The following is an 18,075-nucleotide window of genomic DNA, read 5'->3' as shown; positions in this document are numbered from 1 at the left end:
AACTAAGAACACTTTAGCAACCACTTAGCAACACCTCTGCAACCATTCACATCACCTTATCAACAGTGCTAGTGACTTTTGATCCGCTTGCATTTTCTTCAGAAAAAAAAAATATATATTTGATTTATTCTTTTTATGTATATTTCATTTTACCTGGAAACTTGTCAGACTTCCTGCAACTGACGTCAGTAAGCAATTCTCAGAAGTGCTCCATCGACCTTGATGTACATGAACAAACAATGCTGCTTTGCTTTTAATAACTAGGAATAGAACAGAAGGAATGATAGATAGATAAATAAATAGAGCAATGTAAATATATAACGCTGTGACCTTCTCCCAGAACAAATCAAACATGAGCGCAGCAGACCTGCCAGCTAAGAAATCAAACAATTTCAGCTGCAGCTTTTTAAAATAAATATGTATATACTATGGCTCAGAGAACATGCTTTACGCCGAAAGCTTTGCTATGATTTATTGACAAAAATATCAAACGCCAACCAGACGACCCATGAGCAATGAGCTGCAAAACCAATATGAAAAAAGGCAAGAGCTATTTGCTAACGGAACAAAACTTCTGACCACACAGAGCCACATTTTTATTTGCGTCGAGACGTGATGGCTTTGTAATCAGTCTCTGATCCTTCCTCTCCTGACTGCCCTGTGGAATACGATGACTAATCGATGCTTCTCTTCGCATGTTGAGGCATGTCCAGAGAATCATAAAAAGTCTAACAGTGAGGCTACAACAAAAGCTCAAGAGTGTGAGATGCAACATGTCCGTGGTTGCACCTCTTCAAACTAAATCAGAGTGTAATTGCTGTGAAAATATTTCAGACTCAACAATCACACATATTTACCCACAAAGCAGCTCTCTGTTCTTTCTCTCATGAGTAATGTAGGTGTCAGTGTGTTCTGAAGTTTGGACTTTATATATACAGTATATATATATTTTCTTATGTTCACCAAGGCATGCATTTATTTGACCAAACATACAGTAAAACAGTAATATTCAGATTTTTTTTCTATTTTCATATATATTTAAAATGTAATTTTTAATTCATGAATTTAGTTAAAATTTCTCAATTTAATATGTTATTGCTGAATAAAAGCACCAGTTTCTTCAAAAAAAAAAAAAAAAAAAATCTTACTGACCATTTAAAGTATAGAGTTACTATTTTTTTGCAGTATGCATAACTGGCTACCAATAGCTGCTCGCATAAAATTCAAGGCATTGATGTTTGCCTACAAAACCACCACTGACTCTGTACCCCTTTACCTAAATTCATTACTTCATACTTGTATGTATTCTAGAAGCTTGCATTCTGCAAGTGAACATCACTTGATTGTGCCATCCCAAAGAAGCACAAAATCCCTTTTATGGAACTCAATCCGAGCAGTCCTTAACCATCTTCATTAATTAGCTAAAAACACATCTCTTGCATCTTTATTTGACCATCTAATTCTAGCACTCTCTATTCTAATTCTATTATTAAAAAAAAACTTAAACTTAAAAAAAAAAAATACCTCTTAGGCTTGTACACTATTAAAGGGGTCATATGATGCAATTTAAATTTGTCCCTTTTTTTTTTTTTGAGTGTTACAAACTCTTGGTGCATAAAGTAGATCTGTAAAGTTGCAAAGACTAAAGTCTCAAATCCAAAGAGATATTCTTTATAAAATTTAAGACTCATGTACACCCCCCTAAAATGTCTCGTTCTAACACGCCCCCACATCTCTACATCATCATGTGAGAAGATTTGCATAACGCCACCCAGATGTTCAAACAAAGACATCACAGTATTTTTGCCGCTGCCGCCATGTCATATAGACACTGTGTGTTTCACTGTGAAACCAAAACTACTTTGTTTAGCCTTCCAAAAGAGTTACCGCAAGCCAAACATAGCTCCTTCATAGAATCCGCCAGCCACGCCGTTCTCAAGCCGTCCGATTCTGCTCACTCAAACTGGCCTCCACTCATTCAACCTGGCCTCTGCTCACTCAAGGCTGCAGTGTGTGATGCAGTTCCATTGAGAATGCAAAACTACTTTGTGTGGCCTTCCAAAAGAGGACACGACTAGATATCATGTTTAGATCACGTCTATAATGGGTTTTATGTTTATGTCTCTTCGCTCTGTAAGGGCAGGGCATCACAATATATTAAGGGGTGTAACATTTCCCTTTCAGACCGATGGGTCTTGTAAAACTCGATATGTTTCAAAAGGCAGGGCATAGAGGAGAAACAATAATGTACAGTATGTGGAATATAATCAGTTTTTTTAACCTTTAACTGCATAGACACATTTCATTTCACCAAATACAACAAATGATGTATTTTAGCAGCATCATGACACCTTTAATTTGCTGTTTTCTTAAAAAAAAAAGAGCTAACTTTCTAATCATTTTGTATTCTATCGGTTTACTTTTGATTTACTACACAATTAAAAAAGCAAAAAAGAACTCTAACACTAGTATGCTCTATTCTTTTTCTATTCTATTTTTTTTCTTTTTTTTAATTATATTATTTAAAAAAAAAGCCCTTGCTACGTGTACTGCGTTAAGCTAACTGAGACTTGTTATAGTACTTGTATATCATTGCTCTTTTGATGATTTTGATTGATTCTATTGTCCTCATTTACAGTATAAGTCGCTTTGGATAAAGCATCCAGGGACTGAATGTACAGCGCTCTCTCCACCCTCAATAACACAACTGAGGTACCCCAGAGCAAGACACTGAACCCCCAACTACTTCCCGGGCGCCACAGCATAAATGGCTGCCCAGTGCCCACTGCTCCTGGTGTGTTTCTCATTTTCCTCTTGACAATACCCCATAGACTCTCTATGGGGTTCAGGTCTGGTGAGTTTGCTGGCCATTCAAGCACACCAACACTATGGTCATTTAACAAACTTTTTGTGATTTTGGCAGTGTGGGCAGTTGCCAAATCCTGCTGGAAAATGAAATCAGCATCTTCAAAAAGCTGGTCAGCATACATTTATTGGTAAATGGGTGCAGTGACTTTGGTTTTCAAAACAAACAATGGACCAACACCAGCAGATGACATTGCACCCCAAAACATCACAGACTGTGGATACTTAACAATGGACTTTAAGCAACTTGGGCTATGAGCTTCTCCACCCTTCCTCCAGACTCTAGGACCTTGGCTTTTAAAATGAAATACAAAACTTCCTCTCATCTGAAAAGAAGACTTTGGACCACTGGGCAGCAGTTCGTCTTCTCTTTAGCCCAGGTAAAACACCTCTGACATCATCCATGGTTCAGGAGTGGCTTAACAACAGGAATACGACAACTGCCTTGACCCCAGCCTCAGTCCATTCCTTGTGAAGTTCACTCAAATTCGTCAATACATTTTGCTTGACAATCCTCACAAGGCTGCGGTTCTCTCGGTTGGTTGTGCATCTTTTTCTACCACACTTTTTTCTTCACTCAACTTTCTGTTAACAGCCAGCTTCTTTGGCAATGAATGTTTGTGGCTTACCCTCCTTGTGAAGTGTGTCAACGATTGTGTTGTGGACAACTGTCAGATCAGCAATCTTTCCCATGATTGTGTAGCCTAGTGAAGCATCCATTTTGAAGGCTCTGGAAACCTTTGCAGGTGTTTTGAGTTGATTAGCTGATTGCCATGTCACCATATTCTAATTTGTTAAGATAATGAATAGGTGGGTGTTAAAAGAACCAAAGACTTAGGCCCAATCCCAATTCTACCCCTTAGCCCTTCCCCTTTCCCCTACCCCTCCGTTTCGCGCATTCACGGGAAGGGGTACGGGTGTCTCGATTCTCTTTTGGTTGGAGGGGTAGGGGTAAGGGTAAGGGCCAGATAGCCCTTCAAATGAAGATTTTTCGGGACCACACTTCAGACGAAGGGGTATGAAATATCACGGCAACAAATAGCAAACAAAAAGACACACAAATGTAAGCTTTTTTGGAATAAATAAAGATTTTAATGAAACGTTATCATTTGTTTTATGTTAAATTAAATTGTGAGTTCATATTAACGGTCATGCTATCAAAGAAATGTTTGTGAAAAATCGCTAATATTTGATAATGCCATATCATTGCAGACTGCATGATAATGGCACAGCATATGTCTGATCAGGGCCATTACTGCCGTAGACTAATCCACCCAATAATTAGAAATCGCTAAACCATTTTCTCAAATATTGCCTATCCGAGAGAGAGAGAGAGAGAGAGAGAGAGAGAGAGAGAGAGAGAGAGAGAGAGAGAGAGAAATGGAGGTTGCTTGCATTCACGTCTGCGCGTCTGTGCGTTTATATTTTTAGAGTGAGTTTACTTAAAAACAGCGATTGTATCCTCTCGCTGCTGGAAAATATAATGAAGCGATTCAGTATTTAAACTATTTAATAAAAGTCGTGGGGCAGCGTTGACAAGTTTATTTTCTCCTGGATGTGTGAGCTGCGCGATTTTCGATATGTGTGTGTGTCAGTAAGCAGCTCATTAATACAGAACGATAATTAAAGGCTCTAATGCACACCAGTATATGTGTGTATTGTAAGAGCTAGACGACGAATGATGGCGTGTGACGTCATGGTAGTGGTGTCCCAATCCTTAGGGGAATATTTTATAAGGGATAATATAATTTATATAATATAAGGGGTATAAAATAGAATTGGGATTGGGCCTTAAACTACTTCAGTCTATGTGCACTGAATTTATTTAATACACAAGTTTCACAATTTGAGATGTATTGCTGAAATAAATGAACTTTTTCACGGCATTCTAATTTATTGAGATGCACCTGTACACTATATTACAATAGAGCACATTGCGTTGTAAAACTTTATCCCACAGTTCAATGCGGTCACTATTGCAACATGGCTAATACTTCTAAAACAATAGCATGCAGTGTGCACAATGTGCAACAATGTATGCAGTGCGCTTGACTTGACCCCCATTTCCTTCAACAAATTTAAACTTTAATATATTTCCACTTAAAATCTGAAAATAACTAAAATACATATTTCCAAATTAAAAATTAGATGCCACCTGCTTAAACATGCACTGTTTATTTATGCATACTGTTTCATAGAGGTTACTATTTCTAAAACAATAGTATGCACAATGTGGAATAATGTATGCCACAATGAAGTGCTCTTGACTTGAATGTCCAATGAAGTGCTCTTGACTTGAATGTCCATTTCTATTCTGATAGATGTCAAATGCTAAAACATTTCTACCCGAAACCTGAAAATAACAAAATTCCCAAAATGATAACAAGATGCCACTTGCTGAATTAAGAACACACGGTGTTCACTGACATATTTTCGGAATATTGCATATTGCTACAAAACAACAGTATGCAGCATAGATTACATACTGTGAAGTATGGAGTTAGGAATACTGTACGTTCGCACTCCATTTCAGACACTCTGAGACTTACCCTGGCCCTCTGATAGACAGTATCTGATATACAGTCTTGCACCTCTTGTCTCATCTCCTCCATTCACTCTAACTTACAATCTCACTCCCCCTCTCCCTCATCCAATAATTACATCACTCCACGGAGACCCTGGGCAGCATCAGTGAGTCATGGCATGTGTGTTCTCTCTCAGGTCCAGATGGACCACAGTGCACAGAGTGAGCTCCCATTGGTTATCACTCCATCCCTATCCATTACTGGAGATCATACACGCGTCCCTCCTGCCACCTGTTCTGACATGACCATGCTAGAACGATTCTGTCCAATTGAAACCCCACAGGACAGAGGCAGAACCAGGGGTGTATTAATTAGTCTTCCAGTAGGCACTCACTCTTGTGTAAAAAGTGTCATCAGGAAGGATGCTGTTGATTTCAAATGTGCAACATCTGTGGCTTAGCAACTGTGTTCAGTATGGACAAAAAAAAAAAAAAATTATAATATTGTAAAACATGACACAGTGGGCTGATGCTAATGACTGCTGAGGGAGAGAAAGTAAGAGGAAGTTGAAAAAAACATTCTCATTATAAAATATTAAACTGTTATTTTTTGGGGTACGTAATGTTCATTTTGCATTATTTTCCACCTCACAGCTGATGGTTTTATCTGAAACATATAATTGAGCCCAACTAGATTCCATTGAAGCACTTAAATTTCTTTCCATTTATCAGCATTATTTAGACTTCCGTAAAAGTCTTAAATTGTAAAAAATAAATAAAAATGAAATAAAATAAATAACAATATTAAATTAAACTCTTACTGCCCCAAAACTTTTGAATGGTATCAAATATATATTAATACTTTTAAAACTGATTAAATGTAACCTACAAACACTACAAATAAATAAATGAATTAATAAATAAATCCTACATTTTATCTACATGCACTGTAGATTTAACCTCTGTTTCACCCAACATGGGGAAAGCAGAGGTTTCAATGCCTGTGTTTATCAGTACATAAATTATATAAATGGAAACATAATCCACAATGCTTGTTGGAAAAAGGATATTATGGCATAAATGTAACTATACTATTAAAAACCATGCAGATGGATGCAAGAAAGTACCCTGTGTGAATGTGCCTTAAGACTCTTCACCAGAACCCTGCACTATTGCAGTGCAAACAAACCCAAAGGTTCAGGGGACAACAGGAGTGCAAGCGGATCATTTTGCACCTTTCATTAGTGACCGGTCTGCTGACCCGTACCTCTTGCTGTCTTTTAGGAACTCACTGCCTCTCCTCCAAGTGTAGGAAGCTCTGGGGGATGCATGCGGCCGGCACTCGATGATAGCTTCCCCACCTATCCGGATCAGAGTGGTCTTCTTCACTGGGTTTTTTGAGAAGTCTGGAGGAGAGGCTGAAAGACGAGGGATTTGGGGTGTTTATTTCACATATTACATATTTCACCATTAGAAATACTGAATACCAGTGTTCCCACACATTTGACTAATTTATTTTCATGACTTTTTAGTGATGCACTGAAATTAAAAACAGCATAAACATGAAACCAAAATGAAAATTTTCATATAGCCAAAAACATGAATTTTCATTATGAGGAAAAAAAACGTATATAAGTCGCACTGGACTATAAGTCGCATTTATTTAGAACCAAGAGAAAACATTACCATCTACAGCCACGAGAGGGCGCTCTATGTCTTCAGTGTAAACTACAGGAGCACTGAGCAGCATAGAGCGCCCTCTCGCGGCTGGAGACGGTAAATGTTTTCACTTGGTTCATGTCTCTTAGTTAATTTCTCCCGGTTCATGTCAAATTAATTTTGATAAATAAGTCGCACCTGACTATAAGTCGCAGGACCAGCCAAACTATGAAAAAAGTGCGACTTATAGTCCAGAAAATACTGTATTTAATAATCAGCGCTCAAATAAAAAAAGTTACAAATTTCACATAAAGCACAAAAGTATTTATATCAACTTTTTAATTATATAATTATGTTTCTACTCCAGTTCATTGTTGAAACGTAAAAACATTTAAATAGTGCCTGTAATAAAAAAATAATAATAGATTTATTCAAACATATATTAAACAATGACCATATCACTCACAGGTTAAATAAAATATAAGGATTTTAGCATATATTTAGCAAAAAGTGTATTTTTTTGTTGTCTTAGGAAGTTAGGGAAATTGAATGGCTTTCCTGAGGCAAGTGTAATGTTTATAATCTGTGTTATTGCCATCTTTCAGCGGATGAAACACTGATTGAGCAATTACATAAGACATAATATATTTCAGTAAGTTGTACTGTTTATTTAAACGTACATTCTGTTTATTTCATGTTTTAGCTTGTAGTAAAAAAGAAACGATGATCGGTTAATTTTCGACCAAATATTTTCAGTTGCTAAAATTTATGTGCACGATCACTTTCATGATTACTACTAATAATACGAACAAAATCATTCCTATTTTGATTTGCTGGGCATTTTTGCAGTGGTTTTCCGTATATCAATTATATTTCTATTAGCTATAATTTAGAAAAGAACATAACTGCTCGTATGTTCACTAAATTCTATTAATTCCCAAGACTTTTACAAGTCTGAAAATCTAAATTTTAAAAATCCTTGATATTTTCATGTGGAAAAAAAGAAGGGTTCTTTGATAACATGGAAAGATGCTTACCCACAACTTTAAGCTCAGCACTTGCATATATAACTCCATTATCATTCTCAGCCAAACACTGATACATCCCAGAATCCATCAGGTTCATGTTGGAGATGGTTAACCCGCCACCATCAACACGAATTCTGTCCTGAGCATTAAAAAAACTGTCACCACTAATGACCTAGATACATTATATTTCTGCATAAAACATTTCAACATGTACACTCTGAGACACAATCAGCATATTTTAAGTCTCAGTTCTTAGTAAAATGGGCAGTGGGGGGTTATTCTGGTCGTTAGTGTTATTACCTGAGAAACCAAAGACTGTCCATTCTTGAGCCATCGGTAAACCGGTTGAGGTTTTCCATTAGCCTTGCACTCCCAGTGAAGATCAGACTCAATAGCCGTGTTTGCATCATACAGAGTCTGCGACCACTGTAGTTGTTCCACATCTGTGTAGACAGCAATGAACTACTATAATACAAATGCAGAGGTCTGCACCCAACATCTGACTCTCTGAACTTTCTCTCTTGAAATGCATTGCAACAGTGATGAAAGCATTGTGTTTTATAAACCACCAAAAAATGAGGTTACTCTGTGCACATTCATTCTCGTAGAAGAGCAGAGTACCAGTGCATATATTGTGACTCTCTGTGCAGACTAAACAATGCCTGCTGTAGCCATTATAATTAGTCTTGCCTTGACAATTGACAATATAATCTATTCTTTCATTATTTATCATTTACCACAGGTTGCTATGTGATCTGTTATCTGACTCATTAAAAATGTAAATTTCTCTTATTGATTTTCCTGCGGTAATCATGATGGCCGGCAAAACACTGCGTGGATAGGAGAGATAAAGAAAGGTCTTTTAACACTGTGAAAAATACTCTGCACTCACACAGTTTTCTGGACACGGCTGTCTTGATATTTCCAAAAAGGGCTAATTATCATCCAGTTAGTATTTTGACCATTGACTATATCTACTTACGTCAGTTTGGACCTTACTTTGAAATACAAGACGTCCTTTTGCAATACTGCGTCCTTTGGAGTTTTCAGCCACGCATTCATAAAGTCCAGAATCCTCTGGACGGAAATATGGGATCTCTAGGACACCATTTGAGTGATTTATCTTCATTTTTCCTGGGAAGGGGCTTCCATCCGCTCTCTTCCAGGAAATAGAAGGCACTGGACTGAGAAAAGTCAAGAAAAGAGACCATGTTAGCATCACACTGTGCAAAGATGATCTATGGAGGCTTAACATGATTCATCAAAGCATCATTTTACTAGTTAGTCAACATAATACTCAATCCGTTTCTGCATAATTACAGTTCAACTCTGACGTATTCTCCCGTCACTTGCATGTATGTTGCATGTATGTTTAATGTTTATTAAACGTTTAGGGTAATTAGCCATTCATTAAATGAATATTTAAATACACAACCCATTCAGATGTTTTAGATTAGAATGTTTTAGATTTTTTTTGAAAGACTTTTATTTACCAAGGAAGCATTGAATTGATGAAAAGTGACACTAAAGACATTTATACAGTTTCAAAAGAGATCTAATTCAAATAAATCCAGTTATTTTAAATGTTATATTCACCAAATAATCTTGAATAGAATAGTTAATACTACAATAATAAAGTACTTTTAAGAAACAAAAGCATAATATACTTTCAATAACATTAAAACATCTTGCCGACTACAAACATTTGAATGGTAGCTTTATTAAATTCATAAATAACTAAATAACAAATAAAACATAAAAATAAATGGCCTGACAGCCTATCTGTTCTGGGTTTGATAGCCCTAAAGTATCCCAGCATCCCTTAACACATTACTTGTGGACAATCCCCGGCCAGAACCCCGTCTCACCCCTGGATCACAGTCTGCAGCTGTTTTTAAAAATAATGCCTTCCCCGCTCCATCTGTTTCCTAGTACTTCAGTAAGATTAAAGGATTCTGGTTATTTCTGAGACATTTCTCTTAAATAAACTGCTAAGATGTACTATGTGCCAAGTGTGGCAGTCCCCAGTTAGCAATGCAACCCTCTGGAGGCAAGGAGTCCATCTGTTAGTAAAGTAGAGACCTACTTTCCTAAAGCGAAACACTCCAGTCGAACCGATGATCCTTTGGCAACGTGAAGCATTTTTTCAAACTGGACTTCAATCTTTGGCTCATATTCCCCCATCACAGCTGCGAAATTAGGATACACAAGCATTAGTCTTTTAGGGTAAAACCAATACGGTTCAATTCAGAAATGATTATAACTATTCACAGTATATACGTACATCACTTTATGTGCACACAAGGCATATAACAAAGTTCACAACACATGCAGCTTGCCAGGAAACCTTGCTGAAAAGACAATGGCTGGTCACCAGCATATGTAATGTTGAATGCTCATGTTCCCACTAGGTTTTTAACAACACTATTCCTATTTCAAGTAGATTCATAGTCTTTTGACAATATTTTGTCATTTAATTTTCATTCATTTGACTCATAATTATACTATTCTATTTATTAAACAAGCAAAACTAAAAAAAAACTGTAACAGACAACTTTACATTTCAAATTTTTTTAAATAATATCCTATATATTTTTAACTATAATTTCAGTGGTCAACGAAACATGTTATTTAATATTAATGGCAAAAAGAATGATAAAAAACTGACCAAATTATATATATAAAGTATATGTATGTATTATGAAAAACATATTCATTTAAAGATATAAAAAGACATAAAATATATTGCATGACATAACATAACAGTGCTTACATTAAGTAAGTTACCATAATTATAATGAAAAAAAAAAAAAACTGTGTCAACTTACATTTTTGGTACTTGTTTTGTTAACATTGCTTTGCCAAAAAGACTCCCTTAGTCAACCAGCTTTAGCAAAAATATCATGATGGTTTTGGCTATGCTGGTCGACCTGCACCAACTAAAAAATTATGTAAATTTATGCTGGCCTAAAATGGTATTTTCAGCAGGGAATGTAGATCAAACACAAAGAAAAGTAAGAAATATGAATTAGTAAAGTAATAAGAGTTCAGCAGTGCCCAAATTATTCACAGATAAAAATATTCAATATTCACATTAACTCAAGATATTCAAAACCTCTCCGCCCTACTTCATATACCTTGTCTGGGTGAATATTAAACAGAAACTAATGACTGGTGATGTTGAGCCTCCCAGGGTATATGCGTGTGTGTGTGTGTGAGGGTTGAAGTCTTCCTTCTTAATGCAGAATATTTTCTCCTTCTCTCTCTCTCACTCTCTCTCACACACACACACACACACTCAGAGACTATGACTGCACAAATGCTATGTCTCTGAGTGGCAGCAAAGCAAACACCGTAATGCTGAAATCTTCTGATTAATCGCTGTTAGCAGTTCCTCCAGGCTACTCACCGTCTCGACGTAGCACCACTGGAGTTGGGGAACTGTAGACGGTTGTATTGGTCATCACATTCCTTACCACGCACGTGTAGTTGCCCACGTCTGATGTCTCAACTTTTGCAATATACAAGTTTCCAGTCTTCTGGGACACAAATCGTCGGTTGTCCCCAACAACAATGCTGGGGCGGCCATTAAATATCCAGGAGTATCTGATTTCTGAGGAGAAAATTGTCAGATGACAGTCAATTTTTTACCAACTCAGGTACAGTATATAGTCAACATGCTGCATACCCTTCTAAGTATATAGCTTGATGCATTATGAAATATAATATTTGAAAACGGTTTTAAATGTATTTATTTTTTGTGGATGCAATTTAGATGCGTATGCTCTCATCTTGTTACAGCTCAGCTGTGGGAAGGTTTATATATAACAAGGTTAAAACAATACAAGCAACAGGAGCTAATATTGAAAACTAATATTGTTCCATGAAAAAAGCATATTCTGGCTCTGCAAACAACTAAAAATCTGCATTTACTCTTCATGATTACAAATAAACACAACATTACAATGTAAGATGATAGTGTGACATGCAAAGCATTCTGATGCTATTGAACATTTCTAGAACAAGTTTTAAGACAAAAAAAATAATTAAACCATTAATTTTGACAAACTACGCCCTATTTATTTTCATAAAAGCAAAATATGTGTATTTGAATTATGCTGGCATATGGCATATTTATCTAAAATAACCCTTCTATTGTTAAAACAATTAAAACAGCCATCAAAACAACTTTTGGTTTGTGACATCGTTATAAAAATTAATATTGAATTCAAATCATCTACATGAAGAAGTAAAGTTTGTGCTTATTGTAATATATTGTAAAATATATTTACAGAAAATTTGTTTATAATCAACACAAAGCGAATGAATGGGTTTTCAATGTAATTATTTAGCTTTTAACAGTCTTTATGTGATATAAGCTAATTTTGTAATACTCTTCATCATTTTTCTTGTATTTCTATTCATTCATATCACCTCTCACTCTTTCTTAATGAGACAGGAATACAGGAAGACCGCAGGTCTGTGGTAAGAAATGAAGTATCAAAGTATCAAATTAAGCAGCGTTTATTAGAGGACAGAAAGGGGTTAGCATGGCTGAAAAGTGGATTGATAAGGGCTATTTGAGGTTCAAATAGCATATCTAAGAGTATACAGCACCGAGGAAAAAGAACCATTTGGCTTCAAGACAGAAAAAGGTGAATTAAAACCATCATAAATGGAGTGGTGACAAGGTGAGAGACCTCTCGTCATTACTGGGCACTGTGCTTAAGGCTTTCAGTCTCATAGGAAACCAATTCACAGCCACTATAATCTGAAACCATGTGACAAGTAGACAAATGAACAAGGCTATTTATGAGTAAAAAGAGGTGATTTTTACTTTAGGTAGCAGTTACTGGGCAGTAATGGAGAGCAGTCTCTAAAATTCACAAAGTTCAGTTCATTGTTCCAACTTGTCTAGAAAACAACTAACAGTAATTTATCATCAAAATCATATTAAAGTATGATCAACCAGCAATCAACCAAAATTACCTCTTATTGTGCACCTTACTCAAACAAAAAAGAAGAAATTCACACAAACACACACTAAATGTAATATATATATACAGTATATATACACATTAAATTTAGAGTCATTCTTTTTTTGACAGAAAGAAATAATAATATTTATAATTATAATTGATTCTAATTATATGTATCTATCTATTTTTTTGCAAATTCTAAATGTGTTTTTATGTCTGAAGACCGAAGAGAGGATTATGGCTTGCCCTAATGCTCAGATCGGTGGAGTGTTGCAGAAATATTTCTCCTTCTGTAGATTTCTCCCATCTCCACATATGATCATGTAGCTCAACTAGAGTGACCATCTGGTTCTTGGTCTCCACTCAAACCAAAGCCCTTCTCCATCAATTGCTCAGTTTGGCCAGGAGGCCAGCTCTATGAAGAATCCTGCTTGTTTCAAACTTCTTCCATTAAGGGTAACAGACACCACATGCTTCTGTGAACCTTCAATGAAGCAGAATGCTTTCTGAACTCTTCTCCAGATGTGTGGCTTCATGAAAAACCCATTCATGAAATCTACAGGCAGTTTTTCCTTTTTGTCTAAATGGTTCTATGAAGAATCTCCCAGGTATTATAGACCTCCATGGTTTCACCTCCCCCCCATAAAAAAAAAAAAAAAAAAATCTTCAAGGCCTGAGCTGCGGTCTCTAGCCATTGTATTCATTCCCATGAAGCATTATCCATGTGAAAGAGCCTCGGATTACAGAGTGTGGCAAACAGTCAAGGGTGGTGGGAGAAGGAGGGATGGAAGATAGAAAACAGGGTGGAGGGTGGCTGCGGGGAACAGGGACGGTGTGGGTCACTTAAGAGCATTGATTTGACTGGAAATGTGGCATAATGACAGAACGGCGGTGCGGTTGCATGAAATTGCACCTCTGGCAGATCTATGCGTGGCTCTTTGAGAGGCTGCTAATCAGCTATACACAGAAGAGGTGCACAGCTGGACCGGGGGATAAAGAGACACGCCACTTTAAACCAGCCACCACATGCCATTTTTACCTTTCAACAGAAGGCCAAGGCTTAAGAAAATAACCTTTCCAAATGACCACAAGGGCACAAGTGCCATTAAGAAGGAGGAGGGGAAGCTAAATGCCAAGAGCTTGGTGCATGAATGCAAGAATGTGAGCCATTGTGCTCCAGTCATTTGAAAACTTGATTTGCTCACAATTTGAGATGATTAAGATCAAATCTGAACCTGCATGTACCCTACATACTAAGTGAGCAGAATGGAGAGAGGTTTGCCACTTGCAGTGAATTCCTCACCTTGGAGTTGCTTAGCATTATTCCACAGGCTATACACAAAGCTTAAATTTATAAAAAAAAAGAAAAGAAAAAAGTGTTGTGGAAAGAGGTCAACAGATTTTGCGAACAATTGTCACACTTGCTTTTTATGATTCATATGAGGTAAAGTGGAAAAGTATTGACAACTTTAAAGAATAGAAAAAAAAAACCCTGATGCAAATAATAAATAACATTCAAATTCATACAGAATACAATAAAATGTACCTCCAAAGTGGGGTGGCGGACCGCACAGGAGCACAACAGCCTGTCCTTCTCTCACTAATACTGGACTTCTGGCCTTGCTACTGAAATTCTGCAGGTCTGCGAAAACAAAATAATAGGATCGCCATTGCTTTTCATCATACAGATGTGCAACAGACGACTCACAGAGCAGAGACCTTTAGAAATGCCACTATACAGCACTGGAAGGGACAGGCAAAAATGACATCCCAGACTGGGCTAAACTTCGGTGTTTATTCAAATAATATGCCTCTTGAATATATGCATGTGTGAAATGATTTGTGTAAATAAAAGACACAAAAATAAAATAAAAAAATTGTGAGAATTTGCAAGTGGTGTAAAAAAAATAAAAAATAAATTGTTGTCGTAGATGTCAGAGGGTAACTGTGTTAATTACATATTGTCAGATCTATATTATAGAGATTAGAGTAGACCAAGGTAAAATGTGCTCTTGAAAAATAAAATATGTGGTCATAAAATATGGCACATATATCAGTTTATATCAGTAAAGAACCACATGTTTGGTAAAGGCTTCGATTCCCTGCATCTTGTATGCGATATAAGTTGCTTTGGATAAAAGGGTTCGCTAAATGCATTAACAGGAAAAAGATTTTATGACAAAAATCATAATCCAAAAAAAACAATCAAAAGCTTTCCTCATTATAAATCAAGAAATAAAAATGTATTCTTCGAAACTTCAGAACTGATGACTATGTGAGGAAGTAAATCATTTGGAAAATGCTTCTTCCAACTTTGTAAAGGTCAATTTTACAAGTGAAGTACCACAAATTAGTCCTTCAACAATTTCCTGCATAACTCTAGACCTGAAAAGACACATCTACATGTGAAATTTTGAATAAGCAATTTTTTTCATATGTATACACAATATGAATGAGGCAGTGCTTCTTTGTTATGATTATCTGTTGATTAAATGTTTCACGACAGACTGCATTTTAGATAGCACCATTGGACATCTCCTGGTGGAATCTTCCAGATAGGAAAATATAGTTGTTAGTTTAAAAGCCTACTTTATCCAGGGAGGAAAGTATTTCTTGCCCACTAATGGACCATATATAAAAGATAAGATAGTGTGCATTTTACATATCATGCATTTAAGCTTCCAAAGGATGCATATATAAAGACGGTATAATCAAAGTAATAGTAATCAAATTCAGAAGAGACTGTCAGGTGCCATTTACAAATGTTCACAAATACAAAACATACAGTTTAATTTGCACTTACATGCAAACTCCACTTTAGCCTCTCGGCTCAGGATGGTTCCAAATGCATTAGTGGCGATACACTGGTAAACACCACTGTGTTTAGTTGCCTGAGGGTTATTGATCAAAAGGTTTCCCTCAGCAAGGCTGTAGTCCAAGTCAATATCAAGATCTTTCCTGTTGAATTTCCACCTAAATATGAAATAGATGGAGTGAGCATGGGATGATGATGGCAAGAAATATAGCATAGAAGCAAGAAGCATAAAGACAAACAAATATGTTATGTGTACTTCAAAGACATTATTTAAAGAGCCACACAGATGGGAAATCAAAAATTACCTGTATTACAGTGTATGATATAGCTGTCCATCAGTGTAAACAATGTGCAAAGTAATTAAACCAAAAAGTACACGATTTATAAAGTTATTGGCTTCTAAAGTAAGGAGTCAACTCTGAATCGCTGAAACGAGATGTTATAGATTTCAAATCTTTTGCCCATCTCTATGTACGTCACTACAACACTTTGCATAATAATCTCCGCCTATCGTCTTGGGAGAAACGGAACTCTGACCTGCCACTCAACGAAGAGACATGAGAGAGATATCTATAGAAAGCTTGACATGTCTACTTTAAAACTATTCTGTATTATATTCACGAAAATATTCTGTGATTAAAGTAATCCATTTGAAAACAACGCAATGTCCATTTTTCACGTCTCCCTTCATTATATCTAATGAGACCACGCCCCCGCGCTGAACGCGCTATTCAGATTCACACAGAAGAAAAAGCAGCAAGACTGTTCAAGTTTTTTTATTTTACTGTTTACTTCGCGATGAGAGGAATAGGACATAATTCACCCCAAAAAGATGCTAACGCATCGTTTACTGTGAAGTTGTGTGCGGAACAACCAATCAAAAGTGACTATGTCAGTTGACCAATCAGAACACAGTATGCTACCGAAAGGTGGGGTTTAAAAAAACTGAATCTTTTGAACAGCTTTGCGCGAACCGTTTGGGGATCTCTGAGAACTGAGGTAATTGTAAAATGATATTTTGACAAAATGACAATGTTTTTTAACCTTGGATGGATTTAAACCTGTTGTACAGGACTTATAAACAGTGATAGGAAGCTTAGAATTTTCATCTTACTGGCTCTTTAAACCGAGAATCAAATTTACAATCAATCCAAAAGCAGAAAAGTTATCAAAAAAAAAAAAAAAAATTATAAATATATATATATATATATATATATATATATATATAAACTGTAGATAAAAACCTAAACTAAAAGAAAAAAGTTGGTAGCCTTGGCAAATAACTGAAATACAAGTATTAAAATTACTAAAACTAAAACTGAATTAAAAATGAATAAAAAAATTACTAGTTTTTAACATTTCTGAGTCAAAAGCTTAACTGGAAAATTAAACAATAGTCATAAATTCTTGTTAAAAATAAAATTGTTTATTCATATATGATTTAATATTGTTTAAAAGAGTAATTAAAATCATGGAACGTCAATGTCAATTTGTCACAAATACTGAATTTTCAATATATGATGTTCAAATTTCAATCCAACTTATTATTATTTTTTATTCCAGGCATAAATAATAATAAGAAAAAAATAACAACTATATTTTCATTTGAGGAAAACAGTCATACTTGTATTGTGGTGCTGGACTTCCCTTGGCTTTGCAGTTAATAAATATCTTGTTGTCTTCTGCGCTTAAAGGGAAAACACTGTCACTGGGCTCCTGGGTGAACACTGGGCCATGTCGAATAATCCTCTCTAGAAGGAAGAACAAGAAGTCTTAAAAAGCTCAAAATCCACAATCTGGAACAATGAATCTAGATCATAAAAAAGGTGTGAACACATCAGGTCCACATTATCTCTAATGTGTGCTATTCATTTATTTTCAGCAACTTCCCACACTGAGCTCATTAGATCTGTAACGTAAACACGTGCCAGAGGAACAGCTTTCATTTCCCCTCTTGTAGCAGAAACTGTACCAACATGACGTCCTGCTTTTGGCAGGCCTGTCACACGCATGGCAGTGTGGCTAGGTCTGTTGTTTCGGTTGACTGCTGCCAAGACACCAATCCACCTCCCTAATTACCCCATGTTGTGGTAATTACTCTAGTGAAATGTATCATTTCTTAAATGAATAAACAAGCTCTCATAAACATGTCTGCCTCTTCACAGAGAAAGGAATTGTGCTTTCTACTGAACATTTTCCCCTCCT

The 18,075-nt window shown here is 36.1% G+C and overlaps 1 protein-coding gene and 1 long non-coding RNA gene across 2 annotated transcripts in view; both read right to left on the bottom strand.

The window, feature by feature from the left end:
- The window catches only part of LOC128015871 (contactin-4-like), an 80,430-nt gene that overhangs the window by 17,510 nt on the left and 44,845 nt on the right, over positions 1–18,075 (bottom strand). The window contains exons 3-11 of the mRNA XM_052600088.1: positions 17,495–17,621; positions 15,859–16,028; positions 14,602–14,697; positions 11,486–11,689; positions 10,163–10,265; positions 9,076–9,260; positions 8,393–8,519; positions 8,086–8,231; positions 6,657–6,807 (exon numbers count right to left, since the gene is read on the bottom strand). Of these exons, the coding sequence (XP_052456048.1) occupies positions 6,657–6,807; positions 8,086–8,231; positions 8,393–8,519; positions 9,076–9,260; positions 10,163–10,265; positions 11,486–11,689; positions 14,602–14,697; positions 15,859–16,028; positions 17,495–17,621 (1,309 nt within the window). The remainder of the gene's footprint in view (positions 1–6,656; positions 6,808–8,085; positions 8,232–8,392; positions 8,520–9,075; positions 9,261–10,162; positions 10,266–11,485; positions 11,690–14,601; positions 14,698–15,858; positions 16,029–17,494; positions 17,622–18,075) is intronic.
- LOC128015874 (uncharacterized) overlaps positions 1–18,075 on the bottom strand; it is a 327,822-nt gene that overhangs the window by 294,222 nt on the left and 15,525 nt on the right. The window lies entirely within an intron of this gene.

Source organism: Carassius gibelio, chromosome A6, assembly GCF_023724105.1.
Source record: "Carassius gibelio isolate Cgi1373 ecotype wild population from Czech Republic chromosome A6, carGib1.2-hapl.c, whole genome shotgun sequence".
Taxonomy (NCBI): domain Eukaryota; kingdom Metazoa; phylum Chordata; class Actinopteri; order Cypriniformes; family Cyprinidae; genus Carassius; species Carassius gibelio.
Note: the sequence above shows the minus strand (reverse complement) of the source record. Positions and strands in the feature narration are given on the sequence as shown.